The sequence below is a fragment of the Saccopteryx leptura genome, chromosome 6, assembly GCF_036850995.1.
Source record: "Saccopteryx leptura isolate mSacLep1 chromosome 6, mSacLep1_pri_phased_curated, whole genome shotgun sequence".
NCBI classification, from domain to species: Eukaryota; Metazoa; Chordata; class Mammalia; order Chiroptera; family Emballonuridae; genus Saccopteryx; species Saccopteryx leptura.
The window spans coordinates 96,395,764-96,419,553 of NC_089508.1; the positions used below are offsets into that span (position 1 = coordinate 96,395,764).

Consider the following 23,790-nt stretch of genomic DNA (forward strand, 5'->3'; position numbering starts at 1 on the left):
ACTAAATATTCTTTGAATTAATAAAGAGTATACTCCTTCTGAAGACACAGTCTATTAATGGTATGGTCATAAATTAAGTAGTTAATATAAAAGGGCAAAGGCAGAAACAATAATTATAATGTATCAAATAAATTTAAGAATTTAAATTATTTATGGAGAAGAATTTACCTTATTTAATATTAAAAAATGTGATTTTTCTCCTACATCATGTCAGCCATTATTCACACTTAAAAACTCATACTCTCTTTTATCAAATAAAAATTGTTACAGAAAATTCCACACATTAAAAATGAACATTGGTCCTTTATAACATACATATACTATAAAGGTTATACAGAATGTTAATAGTTGGTTTGTAACAAATAACTGTTTGCTAGGCAGAAAAGTATACTTATACATATTTGTTGATAAAAAATGTTGAACATGACAAATTAACACAATAGGAGCATATATGCATAATTTAATAACTATTCTGAAGACTAAATAATACAAAAATGTTATTTAAAATTCTGAGGAAATAGTTTCATTTCAATTTTTTTAATAAAATTAATATAATTTTAGAGTAAATTCTCATAAGTTATCAAATTTGTGTCTATAAATCACAATAGAAATGAGTCAATAATTGCTCCTCAGTGTTTACACTAGTAAATTAATAATTCAATAAATAAATCAACTGATCAATCTAAGGAAGAGAGTCTGATAGTCTTTAAATAAATAAATGACAACTCTTATATTAAATATTTTTAGGATTAAAATACTGTATATACTAAGGCTATAAGACTTATTTTATAAGGAATTCACACTATGCTGTGAATATTTCTCTTTGATTTCCCAACTAAACACTCACTTGTTTGATGCGATCTGGATTAACGGTGGTCTGGGGTTGTAGAATGCTGACTGGTTCTGTCTTGGCCACATTTTGAGGCATTTCTCGAATTTTTTCGGCAATGAATCCATGAACTGCATTCAGTGCTTCAACTGTTCCCTGGATCAAGCACACTCGTTCAGTAGTACCTGCAGATAAAAGATTAATTTTCAAAAACTTGTTTATTTTGTATTTTTTTTCAAAAAAGCTACAAAACTGATGGTATAAGTAATGCCAATAAAATAATGTAAAATGTATAACTCTAAATTAATTATAAATGTTACAATGGAACCAAACAGAAAGCATATGTACATGTTGTTTTTTACCATTTTTTATTCATTCATTCTTAATTGTCTCAAAAAGGGCATTTGGGTTCCAGCAGAGTCAGATATCCTTAGAAGTTCTGAGAGTATCATTCATTCATTGTTGTAATCAATACAAGCACTTATAAAAGAATTTAGAATTAGAAACTGGTAACGCACAAATGAAGATTTATGGACCCAGCTTTCAAAGAGCGTGAAAAAGAGACATCAAGCCAGATAAATATAAGATAGTATGATATCAAAAACAATGGAGAAACCTACATGGATGGCACACACAGATGGTCTACAGTATAAAGAACATTTTTCAAATTAAATTTATTGAGGTGACACTGGTTAACAAAAATTATACAGGTTTCAGATGCACAAATCTACAACACATCTTTTGTTCACTATATTGTGTGTTCACTCCCCCAAGTCAAGTTTACATTAATCACCATTTATCCCACTTTTACCCACTCCTCCACCTACCCTCCCACCCTACCCAAGGCAATCAGCACACTGTTGTCCATGTCCGTGAGTTATTGCTCTTAAAAAAAAATAAAAAAGCAAAAATAAACAAAAAAAAAAACATAGTCGGTAGAGAGTCTTAGAAAGCTAACATAGAAGTAAATAGGGGTGATAGAAATTCTAAAATTTTTTTTTTTCCGAAGTGAGAAGCAGGGGTGAGGCAGACAGACAGACTCCCGCATGCGCCTGACTGGGATCCTCCCAGCATGCCCACCAGGGTGTGATGCTAGGCCCCTTTGGGCATTGTTCCACTGCATCTGGAGCCAGTCTAGCACCTGAGGCAGAGGCCATGAAGCCATCCTCAGCGCCTGGGCCAAATTTGCTCCCATGGAGCCTTGGCTGCAGGAGGGAAAGACAGAGATAGAGAAAAAGGAGAGGGGGAAGGGTGGAGAAGCAGAAGGGTGCTTCTCCTGTGTACCCTGGCCAGGAATACAGCCTGGGACTTCCACACGCTAGGCTGAGGCTCTACCGCTGAGCCAAATGGCCAGGGCCTTATTTTGTTTTTAATTAATTTTAATTTATTGTGTTAACATGGATTCAAGTGTCCCACTCAATATAACATGCTCACCCTACCCCCTTCTCCCCCATTATACCCCCTTTGTTCTCCTTCCCTTACATCCCTCCCCCCCTTCCCTCTGGGATTTGCTGTCCTGTTAACTGTATCTATGTATTATGTATATATAATTTCACCAATCCCTTCACTTTCTCTGATTCTATCCCCTCATCCCCCTTCCCTTTGACAGCTGTCCCTCTGCTCCGTGACCCCGCCTCTGTTTCTATTTCATTTTTCAGTTCACCTTGTTCATTAGATTCCACATATAAGTGAGATCATATGATATTCATCTTTCTCTGCTTGGCTTATTTCACTTAGCATAATAATCTCCAGGTCCATCCATGCCATGGCAAAAGGTAAGATTTCCTTATTTTTCATAGCTGCATAGTATTCCATTGTACCACAGCTTTTTAACTGTGAAAAACAGTATGGAGTTTCCTCAAAAAATTAAAAATAGAACTGCCTTTTGACCTAGCTATCCCACTTTTAGGAATATATCCTAAGAATACAAAATCACTGATTCAAAAGAAGAAATGCACTACCATGTTTATTGCAGCATTTTTTACAATAGCCAAGATCTGGAAACAGCCCAAGCGTCCAACATTCTTACTTTTATAAAAAAGACAAGAATTAGGGACAAAAGTAAAAGTATTATTATATGAATACACCTAAATTAAATTTTCATGTTTTAAACAATAAAAATTCAAATCTATAAAAAGCTAAGGTTCCTAAATTGCACAAAATATTTCAACAGAGAGCCAGTGTATCTTTCATCTGTAAGGGTGGAGAGAATCTTTCCACTATGTGAGTATGAAGGCTTGATATTTCCTCTCTCTCCTAACCAACTATTTCATTCTTATCTGTCTTGATAAATCTTTGTGGTTCTAGGGTAAAATTATCTGGTTTATGGAAATACTCTAGGAACTCTTTACAAGGCTGTATTAATTGTTCAATAAATGACTAGATTTATTAAGATGAGAACTGATCAATATATAGCTCATGAAAAGAATTCTCATCTAAGTCAGCAAACAAAACAACCCGTAGATCAAATTACATTCCTGCTTTTGGAGACAACTGCAGAGTGCTGGGTATGCCAAAATAGGAAAGAAAATCAGCCATACCAAAATAGGGAAATTAAAAAAAAATTAAAAATGACACCACACAACTAAAGAGATTACATATTTCATGTTGGTTTAAAATTCTAGTTTGACAGAATTTTAATATTAGATATAAAATATAAACTATAATATGAAAAAAACAGTAACCTCCCCAGCCTGACCAGACAGTGGCACAGTGGATAGAGCATCATCAGCCTGGGACCCTGAGGACCCAGGTTCAAAAACCCAAGGTTGCTGGCTTGAACGTGGGCTCATCTGGTTTAAGTGTGGGCTCACCAGCTTGAGCACAGGGTTGCAAGTTTGAGTGTAAGGACATAGACATGACTCCATGGTCACTGGCTTGAGCCCAAAGGTCACTGGCTTAAAGCCCAAGGTCGTTGGCTTTAGCAAAGGGTTACTGGTTCGGCTAGGGAACCCTGGTCAAGGCACATATGAGAAAGCAATCAATGAAGAACTAAGGTGCCACAACTATCAGTTGATGTTTCTCATCTCTCTCCCTTCCTGTCTCTCTCTCAATAAAAACAAACAAATTTAAAAAACCACTGTAACCCCAATACTCTTAGAATGTATAAACTAACAGTTAGTAAATGGAAATCACTGAACCATAAAGAAAGATGATTGTACAAAACTAAATTCACAAAACACTTACAGACAGTACACAATGTGGGGACTGCAGAAGGGAAAGAAGGGTAGAGGAGGTGGAGGATGATAGAGGGGAACAGATGCTGATGGAGGGAGACTTGACTTGGGGTGGTGAACACACAATGCAATATATGCATGATGTATTGCAGAATTATGCAACTAAAACCTGTATAATTTTATTAATCAATGTTACCCCAATAAATTCAGTAAGTTTCTTTAATCTAAAAAAATAAAACTGAGGTTTACATAGTATGTATGAGACAGTTTGAACAGTTTATAGGTTCAAAGTTGAAGTACATATTCTTTTAGGATTAAATTATATCACTACTATTAGCACTACTTTTTTAAAGAAAAAAAAAAAGGAGATCGTACATTTCCAATGGGGATTGCTACAATCCTTGGAAGAGATACTGTCATATTCTTCTACTGAACTCTATGGCATTTTCAATTAGATAATGCAAAACTATAATTTTTAGGAAAAAGTCACAAAGAGGGAAGACTGTCAGGTATATGACCAAACTGTGTAACAAAAATGAGCCTATAAATCATAAAAGTTGCTGTTTTTGTCGTTTTAAAAGCTTTTAGGCTCCATTAGTGTCTAAACTAAACTGCCAGTTATTTATCATTTTATTTAACAGTACCATTTGCTTCTCTTTTCAATATACTAGTAACAAAAGCTGAAAAACAGTTATATAACAGTACTGTCTACATTTTTTATAATGTAAAGACACAGGTGTATAAGATACCATTAATTTAAAATTGTACTTCTAAGGGAGAGATTAGAAAAACTTTTAACAAGTATGGCCAATGTCAAATTAGGCAGTGAAATTTAAACTGGCTTTAAGTTTTCATTTCACAGGAAATATCACCTAATAAAAATACATGTTTCTAAAATTAGGCACAATTATCAAACAGATTCCATAGCAAAATTTAGATAGAAATATTTAGCTTTGGACAAGTTACTTAAACTGTTCCTGCTCCTACTCAATTGTGCAGTGGACACCATTCAATCTGATCTACCAAGCTCACTGTTTCTACAGGTATAAGAGCTCTTTCTTATATCTTTTTTCTTTTCTATTATATCATTCTCATTAGTAGGAAAATGTTATAATTTCTTCAAATTTTAAAGACCTCCCTTCCTGATAGAATTAGAAAACTACTCTTTGGCAAACCAAATAAAAAAACTACTTTAGACAAAGACCATAAAATCATAAGATGAAAGGTTAATGGGAAATTCTCAAGGAAAATTTGACTTCACTGATCAACATTAGCGTAACTCGAGTGTGAAAATCAAACATGGGCCTTTATTTGATATAATATGAAGCAAAGGGCACCAATTAAAAAGTGTGTTCCAAAATAGCTGAACCTAAATCTAACCAAATTTTACACTACATTACAGTTTACAAGTAATTTTGAAAACAGAGAAATAAATTTAATGCCTCTATGCGGAAGCAAACATAATCATGGCAATCTGATTAGAACTAGGTAGAAGTATCAAAGAATTACCGTTACTTTTAACAAGTGTGATTCTAATATCAGGTTGTATGAGAAAATGTCAATTTTTTCTCTTTTTCTTTTAAGATGCAAACTGAAGTATATAAAATTAAATGACTGGGATAGCTTCAAAATACTTTTGTAACAACAAAAATGATAAAATGAAATAGGTACGACCAAGTCTTGATATTATTGCTATATATGAAGTGTATAAAGGTTTAATTGAACTATATTTATGTATGTTTAAAATTTTCATAATAAATGAAAAACATTTTAAAGCCCTCCTTGAACTCACACCCCTCCCATCAGTTACAGATCCATTTCCTTATTCCTCAAAGTCATATATATTATATATATGTGGTTGCTACTACTTATTCCTTTTTTTCTTGAATCTACTCCTTTTTGTTTTGTCACACTACTTCACTGAAACCATTCATCACAGCAGTACCTGAGTAGATCTAATCTTCATGTCTTTATGTTGTTTGACCTTTCAATATCTGCTGTAGTTGGTCATTCTATTCTAAAAACACTTCACTTGACTTAAGACACCACACCTGTCTGGTGTTCATTTTACTCAAATCATACATTTATTTGACAAAAATCTATTGAGTCCCTCTCAATTATATACTATACTACAAGCTGGAGACATAGCAATGACCAAACACACACTCCTGCCTTCATAGAGTTCATACTTTATAAAACAAATAAAATGATACAAAGAATGCAAAATAAAATTGGTGCCTTGGAGACAATAACAGGATAAACAAAGGCAAAACTAAAAGTAAAAATGAAAGTAATGTTATGTGTCATGTTCACTACTGTATCCGCAGTGATTAGCACACTGAAGATGCCCAAGAAGTATTTTTGTTTTGTTTTGTTTTGTTTTTTCTGAAGCTGGAAACGGGGAGAGACAGACAGACTCCCACATGCGCCCGACCGGGATCCACCCGGCACGCCCACCGGGGCGATGCTCTGCCCACCAGGGGGCGATGCTCTGCCCCTCCGGGGCGTCGCTCTGCCGCGACCAGAGCCACTCTAGCGCCTGGGGCAGAGGCCAAGGAGCCATCCCCAGTGCCCGGGCCATCTTTGCTCCAATGGAGCCTTGGCTGCGGGAGGGGAAGAGAGAGACAGAGAGGAAGGAGGGGGTGGGGGTGGAGAAGCAAATGGGCGCTTCTCCTATGTGCCCTGGCCGGGAATCGAACCCAGTCCCCCGCACGCCAGGCCGACGCTCTACCGCTGAGCCAACCGGCCAGGGCCCCAAGAAGTATTTTTGAATACAAGAATCTCCAAGTCTAAATTATTCCTCTGTATACTAAAAATATATTTGATTTTAAGACTTTTTTTTTTTTAGAGAGAGAAGAGGGAGAGACAGAGAGTGAGGAGAGGAGAGAGAGAGAGAGAGAGAAAGAGAGAGAGAGAGAGAGAAGGGGGGGAGGAGCTGGAAGCATCAAATCCCATATGTGCCTTGACCAGGCAAGCCCAGGGTTTCGAACCAGCGACCTCAGCATTTCCAGGTCGACGCTTTATCCACTGTGCCACCACAGGTCAGGCGATTTTAAGACTTTTTATCTATAAAATGTCCATAACACCAGTTAGTCTCTTTGGGTTTATATACTGCTCACAAAAATTAGGGGATATTTAAAAATGAATATGAAATGATAAAATATCCCCTAATATTTGTGAGCAATTGTAATATCAATAAATGTATGTAAAATAAAATAGCTTGACTGCCAGGTGATCACATAGTGGATACAGCATTGGACTGAGACACGGAGGACCCAGGTTCCAAATCCCATGGAAGCTGGCTTGAGTGCGGGCTCATCTGGCTTGAGCACGAGGTTGCTGGCTTGAACGTGGGGTCAGAGACATGACCCCATGGTTGCTGGTTTGAAGCCCAAGGTCGCTGGTTTGAGCCCAAAGTTGCTGACTTGAGCAAGGGGTTACTTGCTCTACTGTAGCCCCCCCACCAAGGCACATATGAAAAAGCAATCAATGAACAACTAAAGTGCTGCAACGAAAAACTGATGCTTCTCATCTCTCTCTCTTCTTGTCTGTCTGTCCTTTTCTCTGACTCTCTTTCTTCTCTGTCAAGAATGAATGAATGAATGAATAAAAATATATTTAAGGAAATGATTTAAAAAACTATACTAGGCTATAAATTATAATGTCTATAAAAAGAATACTCAATGAAAAGAAAGATAACAGGAGAAATAATGAATAGTTCAATTGTTTTATTCCTTCCTAAGTTGGAAAAAAATCAATTCTAAAAATGTAATCTACCTAACAGAATGAAGTTAAGGGCAAAAAAAAGGAATCTTTCTTTCTGTAGTCTCAAATATATTTTAAAACTTTTTAGATATCAGAGACCAATTTCAACCAGAATGAGTCTAGCATAGAATAATGGGTGTAATGATTTGATCCACATTTTTCCAATTGTCAACTATAAAGAAAATCAGTGAACTCTTTTTGGATGTATACTCCATTTGAGAATACAACTCAGTGTCTTATATTAAGAATGAAAATATATAAATCCTTAGAAACTACTAGTGCCAATCTAGTGAAAATTTGGTTGAATGAGTGACAATTAAGCATTTCAAAATGAAAAATTAATACCAAAAACCTAGTAGAATATTAATAATTCTATTACAAGCTACATAGACAATATTTGGGGCCTCAAAAGCGACTATAATAGGCAAAAACTGAGATTTAAAACAAAATATGACATATAGAAAAATTTTACAGCAAGGTAAGAGCTACTTTTGTGTGTATTATGTGCCATTGAGTTAGCTGACTCCTGGTGACTCTATGAAAGAGTGAGTGATACCCACAACAGCTCTTGCTCAGCTCCTGTAAATTCATGCCTATGGCTTCCTTTAGCACTGAGAAATTACTGATTCTATGGAGCTACTATTCTGAATGAGTAGAGTTTGCTTCTTTTAACATAACATTTAGTTTCTATCATTTTAAGAAACATCTCCCATTTTGTTGCATGTTTTCAAATATATTTAACATTTCCATAATACTTCTGTGATTTGTTTGTGTTCTATCAGTTTTCATATTCTTTCTTTTACTGACAGTTATTCCTGCTGTTTGTTGAGATATCTGATTCCAGCAGCTCCTCTCTTTCCTCTTACTTTGTTGCTTCTAAGCCTCAATTGCTTGATAATCAGCTAAGCAAGACTGTTGAAACTATCTATACAAACTACTAGTAAATAGGTTCCTGGTGACATTAAAATATATTCAATTAAGCCAAAATAAACTCTTCAGAAAAATCTAAAAGTTCTTATATTTTCAGGAATGGATTAAAAAGGTGAAGGAGTATATAGTCAATAATATTGTGATGAGTGTGCATAGATGATAACTAGACAGTGTGGTGATCACATTGTAAGATATGTAACTACTGAATTATTATATTGTACACCTGAAATTAATATAATTGTATACCAACTGTACTTAAATAAAAATAAAGTTTTTTATATTTTCTGGAAAATTTAAAATGAGACAACAAATGTCAATCAGGGTAGAAGTTCAGCTTCTTATAAACTCATTATCTGTCCTATGAATGCAAATGACATACTCATTTCCTTTAAAACAGCCATTCCCTTTAAGTAGCATCAGGAGCAAAGGAGAACACCTTCTGAAGTAGCTGGAGATATGAAAGCAGACATATGCAAAAATTCTAAGTAAAGACTGTAACTGATTTCATTTATACTCTAATTTATTCCACTTTTAATTTGTGAGGTGATGAAAAAGGTCCTATCAGCCATTAGGATAAGCTGTTCATCATTCTTAGCATAGGTTTATGCTCAATTCAGGATTACCACAATCCTACTTTGGTCAATATTACCACTTTTAACTTCCTGCATGGATTATAGAAATATAAAACTGCTGTGACTAAATTTTATTTAAAAAGTTAATTATGTTTGTATGTATATATAAAACAGACTTCCCAACTTTACCTTCATTCCTAATCGCTGTTGCTATTTTTGACACAGTTTTGTATTCTTAAATATCTGCATTAAGATAAAGGGCACTTGGAATTTTTGTCTCTATACATTAGGCAATAGGAATTCACTTGCAGAATTTTAGGCACCATCCTTGGAAGCTGTAAAAACAGTCTGCAATAAACTTAATCTCAAATTATGCTCAGAAACTCATAAGTGTGACAAGCAGTGGCATGCATAGCTCATCAGTCATTCAAAGGTAAGGAAAAATCATCACAAAACATGCAGTATGGTAACAAATCTTATGAGTGTTGCTGCTATACACTGAGAGCCAGAAAATGAACATCTCTGCTGATAGCACCATTCCCACATATAACACAAGTTATCACCTTTGCGATCCAATATATTAGCCAAGTTTAATCATTGACTTTATTCCATACTTTTTTTAAAAAAAAAAATCCTTTTCCTCAGTCCATTAATCCAATATGAAGGCAAGGCCCACATTTGCACATATTTTTTAAGAGGGAGTAAATTTATTCCAACAGTGAATAACAACAAATGTCATACTGCTGATCATACTCACTATAGCAAATGAATGCAAAAGAAGCATGAAGAGTTTTGACCTATTAACTTGCCGGACGAAGGAATAAGGGAAAGTGGATTTGTAAAGGCTAAAAATTTCAAGAGAATATGTACGTTTTCACTTAAAAAGTTTTATTAAAATATTAATTTTGAGCAGTTTTATGTGTATTGAGATAATACAAAATGCCAAAATATTTTAAAATTTTAGTAAATCATATAATTTGCCATTTAAACCACTTTAATTGTTCAATTCAATAGTATTAAATATATTCACTGTTTCCTATCATTCCAATTAGAAAGTCTATAACCGTTAAGAAAAAAATCTTTATCCCCAATTCCCCTTGTAACCCCCAGTTTCTGTTTCTATAAATTTGCCTATTCTAGATATCTCATGTAGGTTGAATCATATTCTATTAGTTTTATTGTGTCTGGCTTACTTCACTCAGCATAATTTTTTTCATTCATGCTGTAGAATATACAAAAATTTTATTCTTTTCTATGGCTGAATAATATTCCATTGTATGTATATAACACATTTTGTTTATCCATTCATCTTTTGATGAACACTTAAGTTGCTTCTACTCTTTGGCTACTGTGAATAATGCTGAAATGAAAGTTAGTATACAAATATCTGCTTAGGCCCCTGTTTTCAATTCTTTTGGGTATATTCCTATAACTGAGTTGTCGGGTAATGTGGTAATTCTATATATAGCTTTTTGAGGAACAGCTAAACTGTTTTCCACAGCAGCTGTATTTTATATTTCCACCATCAGTATACACAAGTTCCAAATTTTCTACATATTCACTAAGAGTTGTTTATATTTTTAAGTAAAATAACCTAATGGATGTGAGGTATAGTTTTGATTTGCATTCCCTCAATGACTATGATCTTGAGTATCTTTTCACTGCTTATTGGACATTTGTATATTTTATGTGGAGAAAGTCTATTCATGTGTTTTGCCTGTTTTTTAATTGGTTGTTTGTCATTTAGTTCAGTTTTAGGTTGGAAAATTATGGCAATATTTATCAAGAAAGAAAAAACAAACCTACTACTAATCCATGTTGCTAATCTCTATTCTCCCTCTGCATTATAATTTTGTTATTACTGTGATGTTGAAAACAAATAGCAAAATATCTTACCCAAATAAATAACTTTAGCACGCCATACTATATTCTGAGAAAAAAATGGGGGCTGAGAGTAAGGCTGAGAAGTTTTTCACATTTCTTCAACACTATTGCTTAAAAATTAGTTTTGTATTCTATCATGCAAACAGTGGAGTATCTTATCACTTCATTTTTCTAACTTGGATTATTAAAAATTATAAACTTAAAATATTAGAATATATTAAGTTATAGGGGCTAATGGTAAGATAGGAAGATAGATACATCTCACAGAAGTTTAACTATAGTTCAAAACAGTTGCTACTTTTCAGATGAGTTTCTACTGTATTACAAATTAAATTTAATTGACTCACCTATTATATCCTTAGTTTTAAAAAAAATCTCAGCAAATGGCAAAACTATATTTCTATAATAATTTTCTATAACTCCAATTCTTGTTTCATATAAGCCTCTCTCCTATCTTTGTCTCTTTTATTCTGAATTATTACAGTGCTATATGAATAAAGCCTGTCAACTGAAAGAATCCCAGGCTAGATATCACCTGGATGTAACAGTGATTCCCTGTCAGATATATTCATGCACTGTCATATGAATACATAACTCTCCATGGGCTTAAACCTCTTGACCCTTTGGATAGTCCTCTTGACTTCTGATCCACTTGAAGACAGATCCTTGGACTCCTGGTCACCCACTGGCCGCTCAGCCATGTGAGGACAGATGACTGGCTCTCTGTTGTCCTCTGATCTCCTTTTCCTTGGAAGGGATTTCTGGGTCTTTGGTTTTCTGTCCACTCTCTACAGTTTCTGGACTCCTTCCCTTATTAATTAACCTGCCCCTGTGATTAAGTCCTTGACTATGTAACCTTTATTTAGTTCACTTGAGTCAACTGTTCCCCTGACCAGTGGCTATCACAACACCTCAGTTTCTCACTACTCTCCCTCTTCTCCCCTCAATGACCACCACATCATTTTAAGGAATAGAAAAGGTCATTGGTATCATACCTTTAAAATAGTAATCTGGACTATAATTTTAACGGCCCATCTTCCTATGAGGCAACTACTCCTCATATTCCGAAGTTACCAGCAGAAGTCTAAATCTCTTCAGTCATCATTATGGGCTCAGAGTGTATGTCTCTGAAAATGACCCAATTCCCTACCCTTCTATGTGCCCTCTGCACACTTCCCCAAACTTCTTACCTCAGTTTCTGTTACCCTAGTTTTAGCATATGCTCTATATCCAAAACTTCCTTTATAAATGTTGCTTTTAGTTGCAGACATTGAGAGAATTTGGCTATTCTCTTAGGTCTTTATATCCCGTGGAGTCCTTTCATCTGGGGCAGTTTTCCTCTCAAATCCCAGGGCCCTGAACTGTTTAGATATTTTGCATGCTCTCTTTAAGGCCTTCAAAGTTTTTAGAAACAAAGACTAAACAGGAATTTAACTAGAGAGGTAGACAATAAATCAGAAAAGTTTTCAGTCAACAAGACAGAATGACAGGGATCCTGGTAAATTATATCAATGAGGGAAAATAAAAAGTGGTATATAGTATGGCATTTTACCTTTCCCCTCCATGTAGCTAACCCCAGTTAATCATTTCCCCTTTATGGAAACATTTTCTTCTTTCCTTGGCTTTCTTTTTGCTACTCTCTTCCTGGGAGAACTTATTCCAGAGTTGCAAATACCATAAAAATATACAATGAATTAATTTACTTTCTCTACTGACACCTCCATAGCCCAAGCCACCACTGTCTCTAAACAGAACAATTACTATAGCCTGCTTCCCTTATTATACCTCTACAATAAACCTCTTGCTCAAAGTAATTTCTTGAACATGCAGATCACATATAATTTACCTGTTTAAAATCAATGTACTCCCACCTAGAGTTAAATCCAAATCCTTGACTCTGGCTTTCAAAATCCATCATGATTTGGCCTCTGCTTAGCTGTCAGTCCTCATCTCACGTTACTCTCCATCTCCTTTTCTTCACTCCAGGGAGTTGAGTCTTTTTTAGTTCCTGGAATATGACAAGCTTGTTCTCACTTAGGCCTTTTCCCCCTACTGAGCTCTACCCTGGGAGCACTTTCCTCTTGCTTTCCCTTTTATCTTAACAACCATAAAATCACCTACTCTCAATCACTATTGCTTTATGTTTATTTACTTTCTCCATGGCTCTTATCACTTTCTGAAATTCTTGTTTGTTGTAATTTGTCTACTTCATTGATTATCTCTCTCCACTAGAAAAGGTCCAAGGGAGCAGCAACCTTGATTGTTTTGTTCATAGATGTATCGCTAGTCTAGTACTTTGCAAGACATTAAAAAAGAATTATTAATTTGATGAATTAAAACTATGGCCTTGGATGAGCCACATTATAGTAAGATGTTCTAGAGAGAGATTAAAATCTATTGTAAATGTCAGAAGAAGAAGAAAATTATGCAGACAGAAGTATTAAACAGGTGAATTATCTATAACATCAGGTAAACTTAAGAGTACTTTCTATTTACTAAAGATCATTATCATATGTTTCCTACTGAAAACTAAACATTCATCATTATTCTATTTCAAAAGATTATATTCTTTTCGACCCCTTTCAGAGACAACCAGGATGGCAGCTTAGCTTAATGCCGTTTTATCCAATTATCTTCTGATCATCATTTTTTATGTACACCTGATTCCATAGAATAATTTTACAAAGAGTTTTCCCAGAGGGAAAAAAATCAAGTATGCCAATTCCCTACATTATTAGCCAAGGAGTACAGCCAAAATTTTCTAATAAAACTTAATGGTTTTAATAATAAGATATCAAATCCTGACCAGAATTAAGTCTTTCCTACAATACTGCTGCAAGTCAAAGCATGACACTTTAGGTTTAGCAACCTAGAATGCCAGTGACTGCATTCTGCTAAGAAAATACATGCCTTTATCAAATTATTTAACCAAATTCTGTGAGATAACATGAGAAAAAAATTAAAGTTTTATTTTATTGTTCAGGACCATGCCTTTTATCATTCTAAAATATATGACTTAAAGAGTTGGGCTCCATTTAATAAATAGATAGGATATTTCTAAAAGGCCATGAAAACAGTGATTTACTCAATGAGTCTCTAATAGACCTAAAGGAACAATTATTTTATACGTATATGTAATCAACCAAATTATTCCATAAACAAAATAAATGCAATTTATTACTGCAATAGTAAAATAACTATCTAGAGTAAAACTATCTCTAGTTATTTTCCTACTGTTAAGTCAAGACTATAGACATTTGAGTATATTTTAAGAAGGTACAGTATATTATCAAGCTGAAATATCACAACACAAATGAATACAACCTAAATTTGACACTGAGAGTAAATTTGTCTGAATATAAATACTCTTATTTCTGATAAGACCTATAAAAGATAGGTTAACCACCATAATGTTGTCTGTGTTAATGAGTTTTAGTTTGTTTGTTACCAGAGGAAAGGGGGATGGGTAACAATAAAGTATAAAGGGAGGCAAAGACATGATGATGAAAGATTTGACTTTGAGTGGTGGGTATGCAACACAATATACAGATGATGCATCATAGAATTGTACACTTAAAACCTATATAATTTTATTAAGCAATGTCACCCAATAAATTTAATTTTATAAAAAGGTTGAACCTGGGGATAATAAATAAATATAAGAAAATTTTTGTGAATTGATATAAAAAATAAATATTTAAAAAATTAACCTCATCTTCTTATAAATCACTTGAGCGTATTTAAAATTATAGAACCTAAAACTATGTATAAAAATGTGAGTGTAAAAGCTTTTTAACCATATTGGGTTTTTTTTTCTGTGTCTAATTTCTAATAATGCAAGTTTTAAGCAGCCTACAGGCTACTATTCTTTATGTGTAACTCAAGAAAATAAAATACAGTGCTCACAAAAATTAATGAATATTTCAAAATGAAAATGAATATGAAGTGATAAAATATCCCCTAATTTTTGTGAGCAGTGTAATAAAGTGATATAGACACTTCATGGGCAATAGTATGTAGCCTGTAAAAAACAAACAAACAAACAAAAAAACTGAGAAGGACTGCCTATTCTTAGTCTGGAGAAAATATACCTGGACTTTATATACTCCTGTGTTCCTCAGAGAGCATGTTAGCAGAAGAGGTATACACAACTAATCTATTCCAAGCTTGTTGAAAATTACTCTTCCATAGAAATCCAGGTTAGACTTCTTTCTAGCCTACAGTTACAAGGCAATGTTATGGGGGGTGGCGCCCTCAGTTATGTGTGACTTATAAAGTGTTATGAACATACCAGAACACCAAGCTATTAGTCACAGTCAATTTCAACATGGTCTCAAAGTTCAGTTCTAGAGTCTTCAAAGCCATGATAAAAAATATTAAAGTTTTGTGTAACTACTACACCACATTATTATCAACGTCTGCTTGACATCCATCTATTTTCTTTTTTTTTAAGATTTTATTTATTCATTTTAGAGAGAGGAGACAGAGAGAGAGAGAGAGAAGGGAGGGAGGAGCAGAAAGCATCAACTCCCATATGTGCCTTGACCAGGGAAGCCCGGGGTTTCGAACCAGCGACCTCAGTGTTCCAGGTCAACGCTTTTACCCACTGCACCACCACAGGTCAGGCAACATCTATCTGTTTTCATGTAGGTCCATTTCTGTTTTTAACTCTTTTCTTAGATGCTCTACTTAGAATTAACCTTTTACGTTAGAAACTAGTAGTTATCTATCAAATCTCAAGCTAGTTATGTTTCCCAAAATGTTGCCTGGTTTCCACAATCTAAGTTAAGTGCTCTTCCACTGTGCACAGACAGCACGCTGTACTTACCACAATCGCAATTATTATAGTTGCCTATTCACTAACCTGTCCAGTCCACAAAATGTGAGCTTTGTTTATGTTTATATTGTTCATCCTTACACCTATGTCAGTCTGGCATACATATGGATGTTTGTCAAATGCCTAATATTTATGATTTAAGAACTGATGACTGGATATATAAATAATGCCAAGTATTAGCTCAGTAAAGCTTTACAGAGTGGGTCACATTAATTGCAGTTCTAAATCAAACGAAACAAGAATTCATCAGCAGATATGAAGTAATAAAGGGGTATTCCAGGAAGAAAAATACTATGTGTGTAAAGGTAAGGAAGTTTGAGAATAAAAGGTCTGTCAGAACCATGATGTCCTATAAGTACACAGTTCCATACAGTTGAAAAAAAGTTCAAAGGAAATATGGAAATAAAATGGAAAGAAAGAAAGAACCCAGATCACACAAAGTATTTACAAGAGAAACAGGTATTATTATGAGTTGAATAATATGATCATATAGGTAAAAGTGTTGAAGGTGCCATTTACAAGAAAATTTAGGAACTGGAAGAAGTATTTTTTGAAAGAAAAATACATAATTGTGTGTTATCCAATCAACATGTTTTAAGGTAAGTTGAAGAAAAAGATATAACAATTTTTTCTGCTAGTTATTATTTAGAAATTAAATTTAATGGGGTAACATTGGTCAATAAGAGTATATAAGTTTAAGGTAAACATCTCTCTAGCTTTTAAACCATTGATTGCTTTGTGTGCCTATAACCACAAGTCAGATCATTTTCTGTCACTATATATTTGTCCCTTTTTACTCCCCTCCCCCTGGTAACCATGTCACTTTTACCTATGTTCATGAGTCTCCGTTTTCCCACTTAGGTATAAAATCATATAGTTCTTAGCTTTTTCTGATTCACTTATTTCACTTAGTACAGTGTTCTCAAGGTCCATCCATACTGTCATAAATGGCAAGTATTAAAACCCCCAAACACTAGTCTAGTACTTCTCTAATTATATTTTATGTAATACTTGCCCTCCTACTTTGCTCTATGATAAAAAGGAATCTCTGGTCAAATACTTTTGAGGGGAAAAAATCTCTTTTAATATCTTCCTCTCTGAATAATTCACAGCTCACATTTATTAGCATATTCCAATATGAAGTTCTACTGTAATGAAATCCATTAAACTTTTTCATAAATAAATTTATTTATTCATGATGCATTTTTGCATGTAAAACCTAACATACTGCTTAAATAAGTAGTATCTTATAGAACCTTCTCTCCCAAACTAATATATCACAAATCAAATTCATATTGGAAGTATTAACATTACAATTTAAAAAGATACCAATTCACTATTTTTTGCAAAATATAAAGCCAATATAATATATATGTATACACACACACACAAACACACACCTATATATCACCTTAAGTTTGAAGATAATGCCCATTGCCATTGTATTTAAACTGCTAAAATAATAGCGTTCTTATTTTGCTAATCATGGACCTGAGAAAATAAAGAGGGAACATAATGGCAAACAATTGTCCAAGTATAGGGAGAAGGGGCTAGACATGAATTTAATTGCATATGAACAAGTAGAATACATGTATGTGTACAACACACAATAATATTGGCTGATTTATGCATGCCAACTATATAATTGTCTTTTTAAATTAAAAATGTACTGGACGTATGCTTAACTGAAGTAATCATCAAATTTGCTTTAAATTTTGATGTAATTTTTAAGTCTATGGAAAGAATGGCCAGATTATTTTAGCTTCTTCTTAATATAATTCAGAAATTAATTTTTAATTATTATTTAATTAAGAAAAAGACACTGGTATTATGGGTAAAGAATCACAGTACATCCTTTTTGTTTGAAGAGTTCTCCTTTCTCAGCTTCAGCAAACTTCTAGCAAAACAAATTATATTTGACACAACAGATTAAACTTTAATAATTACTTTATTAGGAAAAATATTTACTATGCTGTCTTAAGATAGGGATAACCAAATCTTAATTTGAAGTGTTTATTACAAATGCAAAGTATTCAGTCATTCTTTTCCCCTGTTTTTCATTTATAAATATGAAAACAAAGAAAAAAACTCACCTGGTTAGAAGTTTATATCATTAACAGTTACAAGAGAAATAGTTTGAGCAAGGGCTTTATGAAAAGATTTCAGATTAAAACAAAATGAGAAAATTAAAATAATTGCATTTAGCAACTCAGAATCAACTAAGTCAATTTCTTCAATACTGCTAAAATGAAGATGGTATGCTTTTACTGCTCAACTTTAACAGAAACAAACTAGTTACTTCTTCCCCTTTTTCTCTTTCATCATTTTCTGTTTATTTTACAGAGCCTGATGTTGGACTGAATTTTATTTGCTTTACTAATCATGGATATTTTATGGATTGTGTTCAATCTTAGAACATGAGCCTTTCTATATTTGTAAGTTTCTTGCTAACATGTCATGGAATGTAAAACCTATGGGACTTTGGGACCTTAATTTAAGCCTGTGGTGCTAAAGACGCAGCTGTTCATTTGCAAGTAATCATCCCAGCTATCAAAACCGTAGTACGTAAAAAATTAAATCCTCTTTCACTGTTTTTCATTGTATTTAAGTACACAGTAAGTCACCATTGTATAGCATTACATTTTCCTAACCTGCTAAGACCAAACATATTCTGAAGTGAAGATAGGTATTTAGAACATAATTTTATATGAAAATGTAAATTTTATTACAAGTTATGCATGTAAGTGACTTTAAAGAAAATATGTTTCCAGAAATTTAAAAAGCACTACGTACAGTTAACTACATTGTAAAAACTGGAGACTTAAGGACCTATAGGCCCATTAAAAAATTAACTGTGTAGCCAACTTCAAATATAAACAATTATGTTTGTAAATTAAACAGTTCTGACAAAACACATGACTTTCCTAGTAAACTCTTAAAAATTACATCTCACCTTTTTGAAATATGATATGTACAATGACAACAACATCTTCAAGTTTAGAGCTATATAGTTCTTACAATGATATTTTAGAATCACAAAATAAATCGCCTAGTTCTATATAAATAAAGTGCTATGTTAAACAATGTTCCTTCTAGATGTTTTTTTCCCCAACAGAGGATTAATCAAGGAATATAAATTATATTTCTTGCCATTTCTGCTCAGTCTCCCTTAGTGTCCCATCAACAATGTATAAGAGTCCCTGTTTCCATAAAGGCTCTCCAAAACACTAACAGTTTATAATTTATTACCTCTGTAGAACCAATACAAACCAACCAACTAAAGTTAGAAGGCTAAGATCAAACTGGGGGAATATGCAACATGGTGATTAATACTAGAATGATATCTAGAACTTACTCCTTAATATATGAAGTGCCTTAAAAATCCTTGGAAAAAAAATAAGCATTAACAAGAAAAAAAATGAGCTACGTATGTAAACACCATTTCCCTTTCTTGTATGCACACGCATGCACACACACGCACACACCCACATATATCCTCCTCATGTCATGATCATATTAAAGAAAGAAAGGGAAGCCAAAGGAAGGAAAGGAGTGAGGAAAGATTTGTCTTACTTAACAAGTACAGAAAATTCAAGTTCACTGTATTCAAAAAGAAAATCAACCAACAATCACATACCACTGTATAGCTCTGATTGGCAAATAATTTAAAGTGGCACTGAGATACAGAAATAGGTATTCTTATAATCCTGCTAGATTTATAAGTCGGCATACACTTTCTGAGGGCAATTTAGCAACAAGTTTCAAAAATATTATGAACCAGTAATCTCATTTTTAGAAAACATTTAAAATTCACATGAAACAATTACAAATGTGTACAGATGCATATACTGAGATGTTTGTGACAGCATTTTTTTCTAATGGCAAAAAAATTAAACGTAAGGTTTAACAACAAAGGTTGGTTAAATAAAGTGTGATTCCTCATGATAAACCATAATTAAATTTAGGATGAAGACCTTTATTTACTTGAATAAAAATAGGTTAATGATAGATTAAATCAAAGAAATAGCTTCTGCTATTTGAACAAACATGGCGAGCCTCGAGCATGTTTAGTACCTCTTCAATAGCAGTTTAAAATAGTTCTTCAAGTTTTAGGAAGGGTAAAACTTTATATTTAAATTTAGACATTGTATAAAATGAAATTTTATGAACCAGAACTTCTGGAAGGTATGTGAAGCATTTATAACCTAGATAAATGTGTTACTCATTATTTATAAACAGCAGTATAGCATGCATTATTCACTTTTAGAATTTTTGTTGACCTTTCTAGTATCAGGTGAATGTCAACAAACCACCTCATGGTCCACAACACACTTTATAACTACACCATGCAACTTACATGTGGACATCACAAAAATATTTACAGGTTTTATTTCCATTATATAAGTATCTATTTCAGTGATACTGGGGCAACTTACATTTTGAACATTATTTAATCATGCATATGAAAATCTGAGTTAACAAGAAACACTTTCCTTTAGAAAAATACAAAAAAAAAAAAAAAAAGAAACACTTTCAGTACTTCCAGTGATGTTTTGCATATTAAACATACATACTAAACACTCAAGAAGAGACACTTTTAATATCTTGTCTCCAAATCTTAGAAGGCTATCTTATTAAATCAGAGTTTACGAAAAATTCCTGAAGGATAAAGATGGTCATTCTTACAAAAGCAGGTCCATTATGTGCACCTTTAACTCTAGTACTACATTATGCTTCTTTTTTTTTCTTTTTTTTTTTTTGTATTTTTCTGAAGCTGGAAACGGGGAGAGACAGTCAGACAGACTCCCGCATGCGCCCGACTGGGATCCACCCAACACGCCCACCAGGGGCAACGCTCTGCCCATCAGGGGGCGATGCTCTGCCCCTCCGGGGCGTCGCCCTGCTGCGACCAGAGCCACTCTAGCACCTGGGGCAGAGGCCAAGGAGCCACCCCCAGCGCCCAGGCCATCTTTGCTCCAATGGAGCCTTGGCTGCGGGAGGGGAAGAGAGAGACAGAGAGGAAGGAGGGGGGTGGTGGAGAAGCAAATGGGCGCTTCTCCTATGTGCCCTGGCCGGGAATTGAACCCAGGTCCCCCGCACGCCAGGCCAATGCTCTACCGCTGAGCCAACCGGCCAGGGCCTACATTATGCTTTTTAAAATCTTATTCATTCTATTCCTTATTTGTTCAATTTTTTCACTTCCCTTAAGGGCAGTGACTTTGTATGACTTTTTACTGCCACTACCTGGTGCTTTGAAGAATGTCCTATACATAGTATGTGTCCAATAAATAAATGTTGAATTTCAAATAACAATGAAAACAGATTAGCTCAAATGCTTACGCAGCAAACAGAAGCAAGGGAGGTTACCAGAATAAGAGACTGGGTAGTTCTTTAAAACATGTAGGAAGAGAAAAAGTATTAATCCCTGCATCTTCCCTTCCTTCACTTGTGCTAAGTAGTAGAAGAATGAGCTTCTGATCTGAGATGGTATTGCAGTGACTACAGAAATTTTGACTTGAGAGTCAGAGTGTTTGACTGGACATACTCAAAAACAGATGACCACAAGCATAATGAAAAAAGGCCTGCACTCAAAGATAAGTAGAGAACCAAGACATCATTATACATTAAAGAAAAATAACAATAGCTGAAGAATGTATAAACTATACATGAGTTATGAATGAGCCAAACAGTAAAATGAGCATTCTTTAATTCACTTCTATAAGCAAAATCTCATTTTAAAAAAATACAAAATATAGGCACATGAAATAGAATGAAATAGACTATTTACAAATTTGTAAAAATAATTGTCTCTGAAAATTGTTTTTAAATGTTCCTATAATATTCATGTATCCTTGTGATTCATAAAATATATTAAAAAATACATCATCGTAAATAATTAAAACATGGTATTTTAGTAGTTTTATTCCATTTTATAATTTACAATTAACTTAGCAAAACAGGACTCAAGTTTAAAGTCTTTTCTAAAAATCTAATTTTTCTTATTTATTTGTATTAAAATATTTATAGACAGTAAAATAAAAACTTTTAAGAAATCAGTTGTATTAAAAATATATGCTCATCTAAAACATACTGGTCAAAGCAATCAAAAAATATTAATAAACATTATAATAAACAGCATTATCAGATAAAAATGTTAAAGTAGATAAAAGATAGTATTTACAAAACAATACTTACACTTTTAATAAATGTCAAGTTATTTATCACTTCTTAGAAAACAAATCTCATTCTTAGAGATCTCATTCTCAGGTCAGTACTGTGTTACCAATACCTGAATACACTTTCTTTAGCCCTAAACATTTTTTCAGATTAAGAATTTATGGAATTTTGGCCCTGGCCAGTTGGCTCAGCGGTAGAGCATCGGCCGGGCATGTGAAAGTCCTGGGTTCGATTGCCAGTCAGGGCACACAGAAGCACCTATCAGCTTCTTCTCTCGCTCCCCTCTCCTTCCTCTCTGTCTCTCTCTTCCCCTCCCACAGCCAAGGCTCTATTGGAGCAAAGTTGGCTGGGGTGCCGAGGATGGCACCATGGCCCCTGCCTCAGGCACTAGAATACCTCTGGCTGCCACAGAGCAAGGCCCTAGATGGGCCAATCATCGCCCCCTGGTGGACATGACAGGAGGATCCAGGTCAGGCGCATGCGGGAGCCTGTCTGCCTCCCAGCTTCTAACTTTGGAAAAATACAAAAAAGAAAAGGAATTTATGGAACTTTTGAATTAGGATAGGTAATTTTTTAGAGCATAAAACTACTCCAGTAGGCCTTAAAAAAACAGTTTGAATATGGAGCTCATAAAGGGAAATAAATTCAACATCAACAAGATAGCCTTGGGGAACAAATTTACCTAAGAAATCCTACTTTTCATGCTTATCCAAAGTAAGACCACATTGCTGGATTTAAATCACAGTCCTCTAGTCCCCACTGATTGGAAAAAAAATCTTTACCAGTGCTGACCTTGAACCTAAACAGCTTCTGCAGATAGAGAGATAAACAACTGTCCTTTAAGAATTTGTTAACACATCATCCTTGGTATCAATCATTAACTAAAATCTGAAATAATTTTATTTAATTGCTTAGTTATCTGAAATTTCCTGAATTTCATTTTCAGAATAATCCAAACAAGCTAGATTATTCATATGAAAAAATTTCTTGACATGTTGCAAAATCCTCATTTATATAAATTAGTGATTTAAGATGCCTTAGATTTCTAAGTTATTGTAATGAATCTCCCAACTAGCAGTTCAGTTTATTAACTGAAGAACAACCTTGGTTTCTGTGTGCTAAAGTGAATAGTGTAAGAGGTGTAAAATTCCTTAAGTATCCATTTATCTTGTTACATTTATTTTATGTTATAACAAACAAGAGCTTAGCACAATTCCCAGATTTTATGGAATTTACTTAATGGGCCCACTTATTTAATTGGGATGATTGTGAAATAATACCGGAGTGGAATACATTATATTAACTTGAAAAAACAGATTAATGTCAAAACTAGGCTCTAAGTGCATGACTGATGATTTCTACAAATCTTGTCACAGTGGTTAATAGACTTGAATTGATAACTGAAGTATGTTTCCTGCTATGCAGCTTTATGCTCGTATTAGGCTGCTACTTGTTATAGTACTGTGTCTAAAGAAAACCATCTCAGCTTGATTCAAATTTTTAGACTTTTTTTTCATGAAGTTGCCCAAAAATAACTTTGAAAGTTATAAGCAAAATAACAGATGCTACAAAATGTTTGATTAATCAATATAGGACATGGATTTTTATTGAATTTCATGA

General features: G+C 34.0%; 1 protein-coding gene across 5 annotated transcripts in view; it reads right to left on the reverse strand.

Moving 5' to 3' along the window:
- NOVA1 (NOVA alternative splicing regulator 1) overlaps positions 1-23,790 on the reverse strand; it is a 163,396-nt gene that overhangs the window by 46,047 nt on the left and 93,559 nt on the right. For all 5 annotated transcript variants that reach the window (XM_066342510.1, XM_066342508.1, XM_066342511.1 and 2 more), the window contains exon 3: positions 848-1,014. In XM_066342510.1, the coding sequence (XP_066198607.1) occupies positions 848-1,014 (167 nt within the window). The remainder of the gene's footprint in view (positions 1-847; positions 1,015-23,790) is intronic.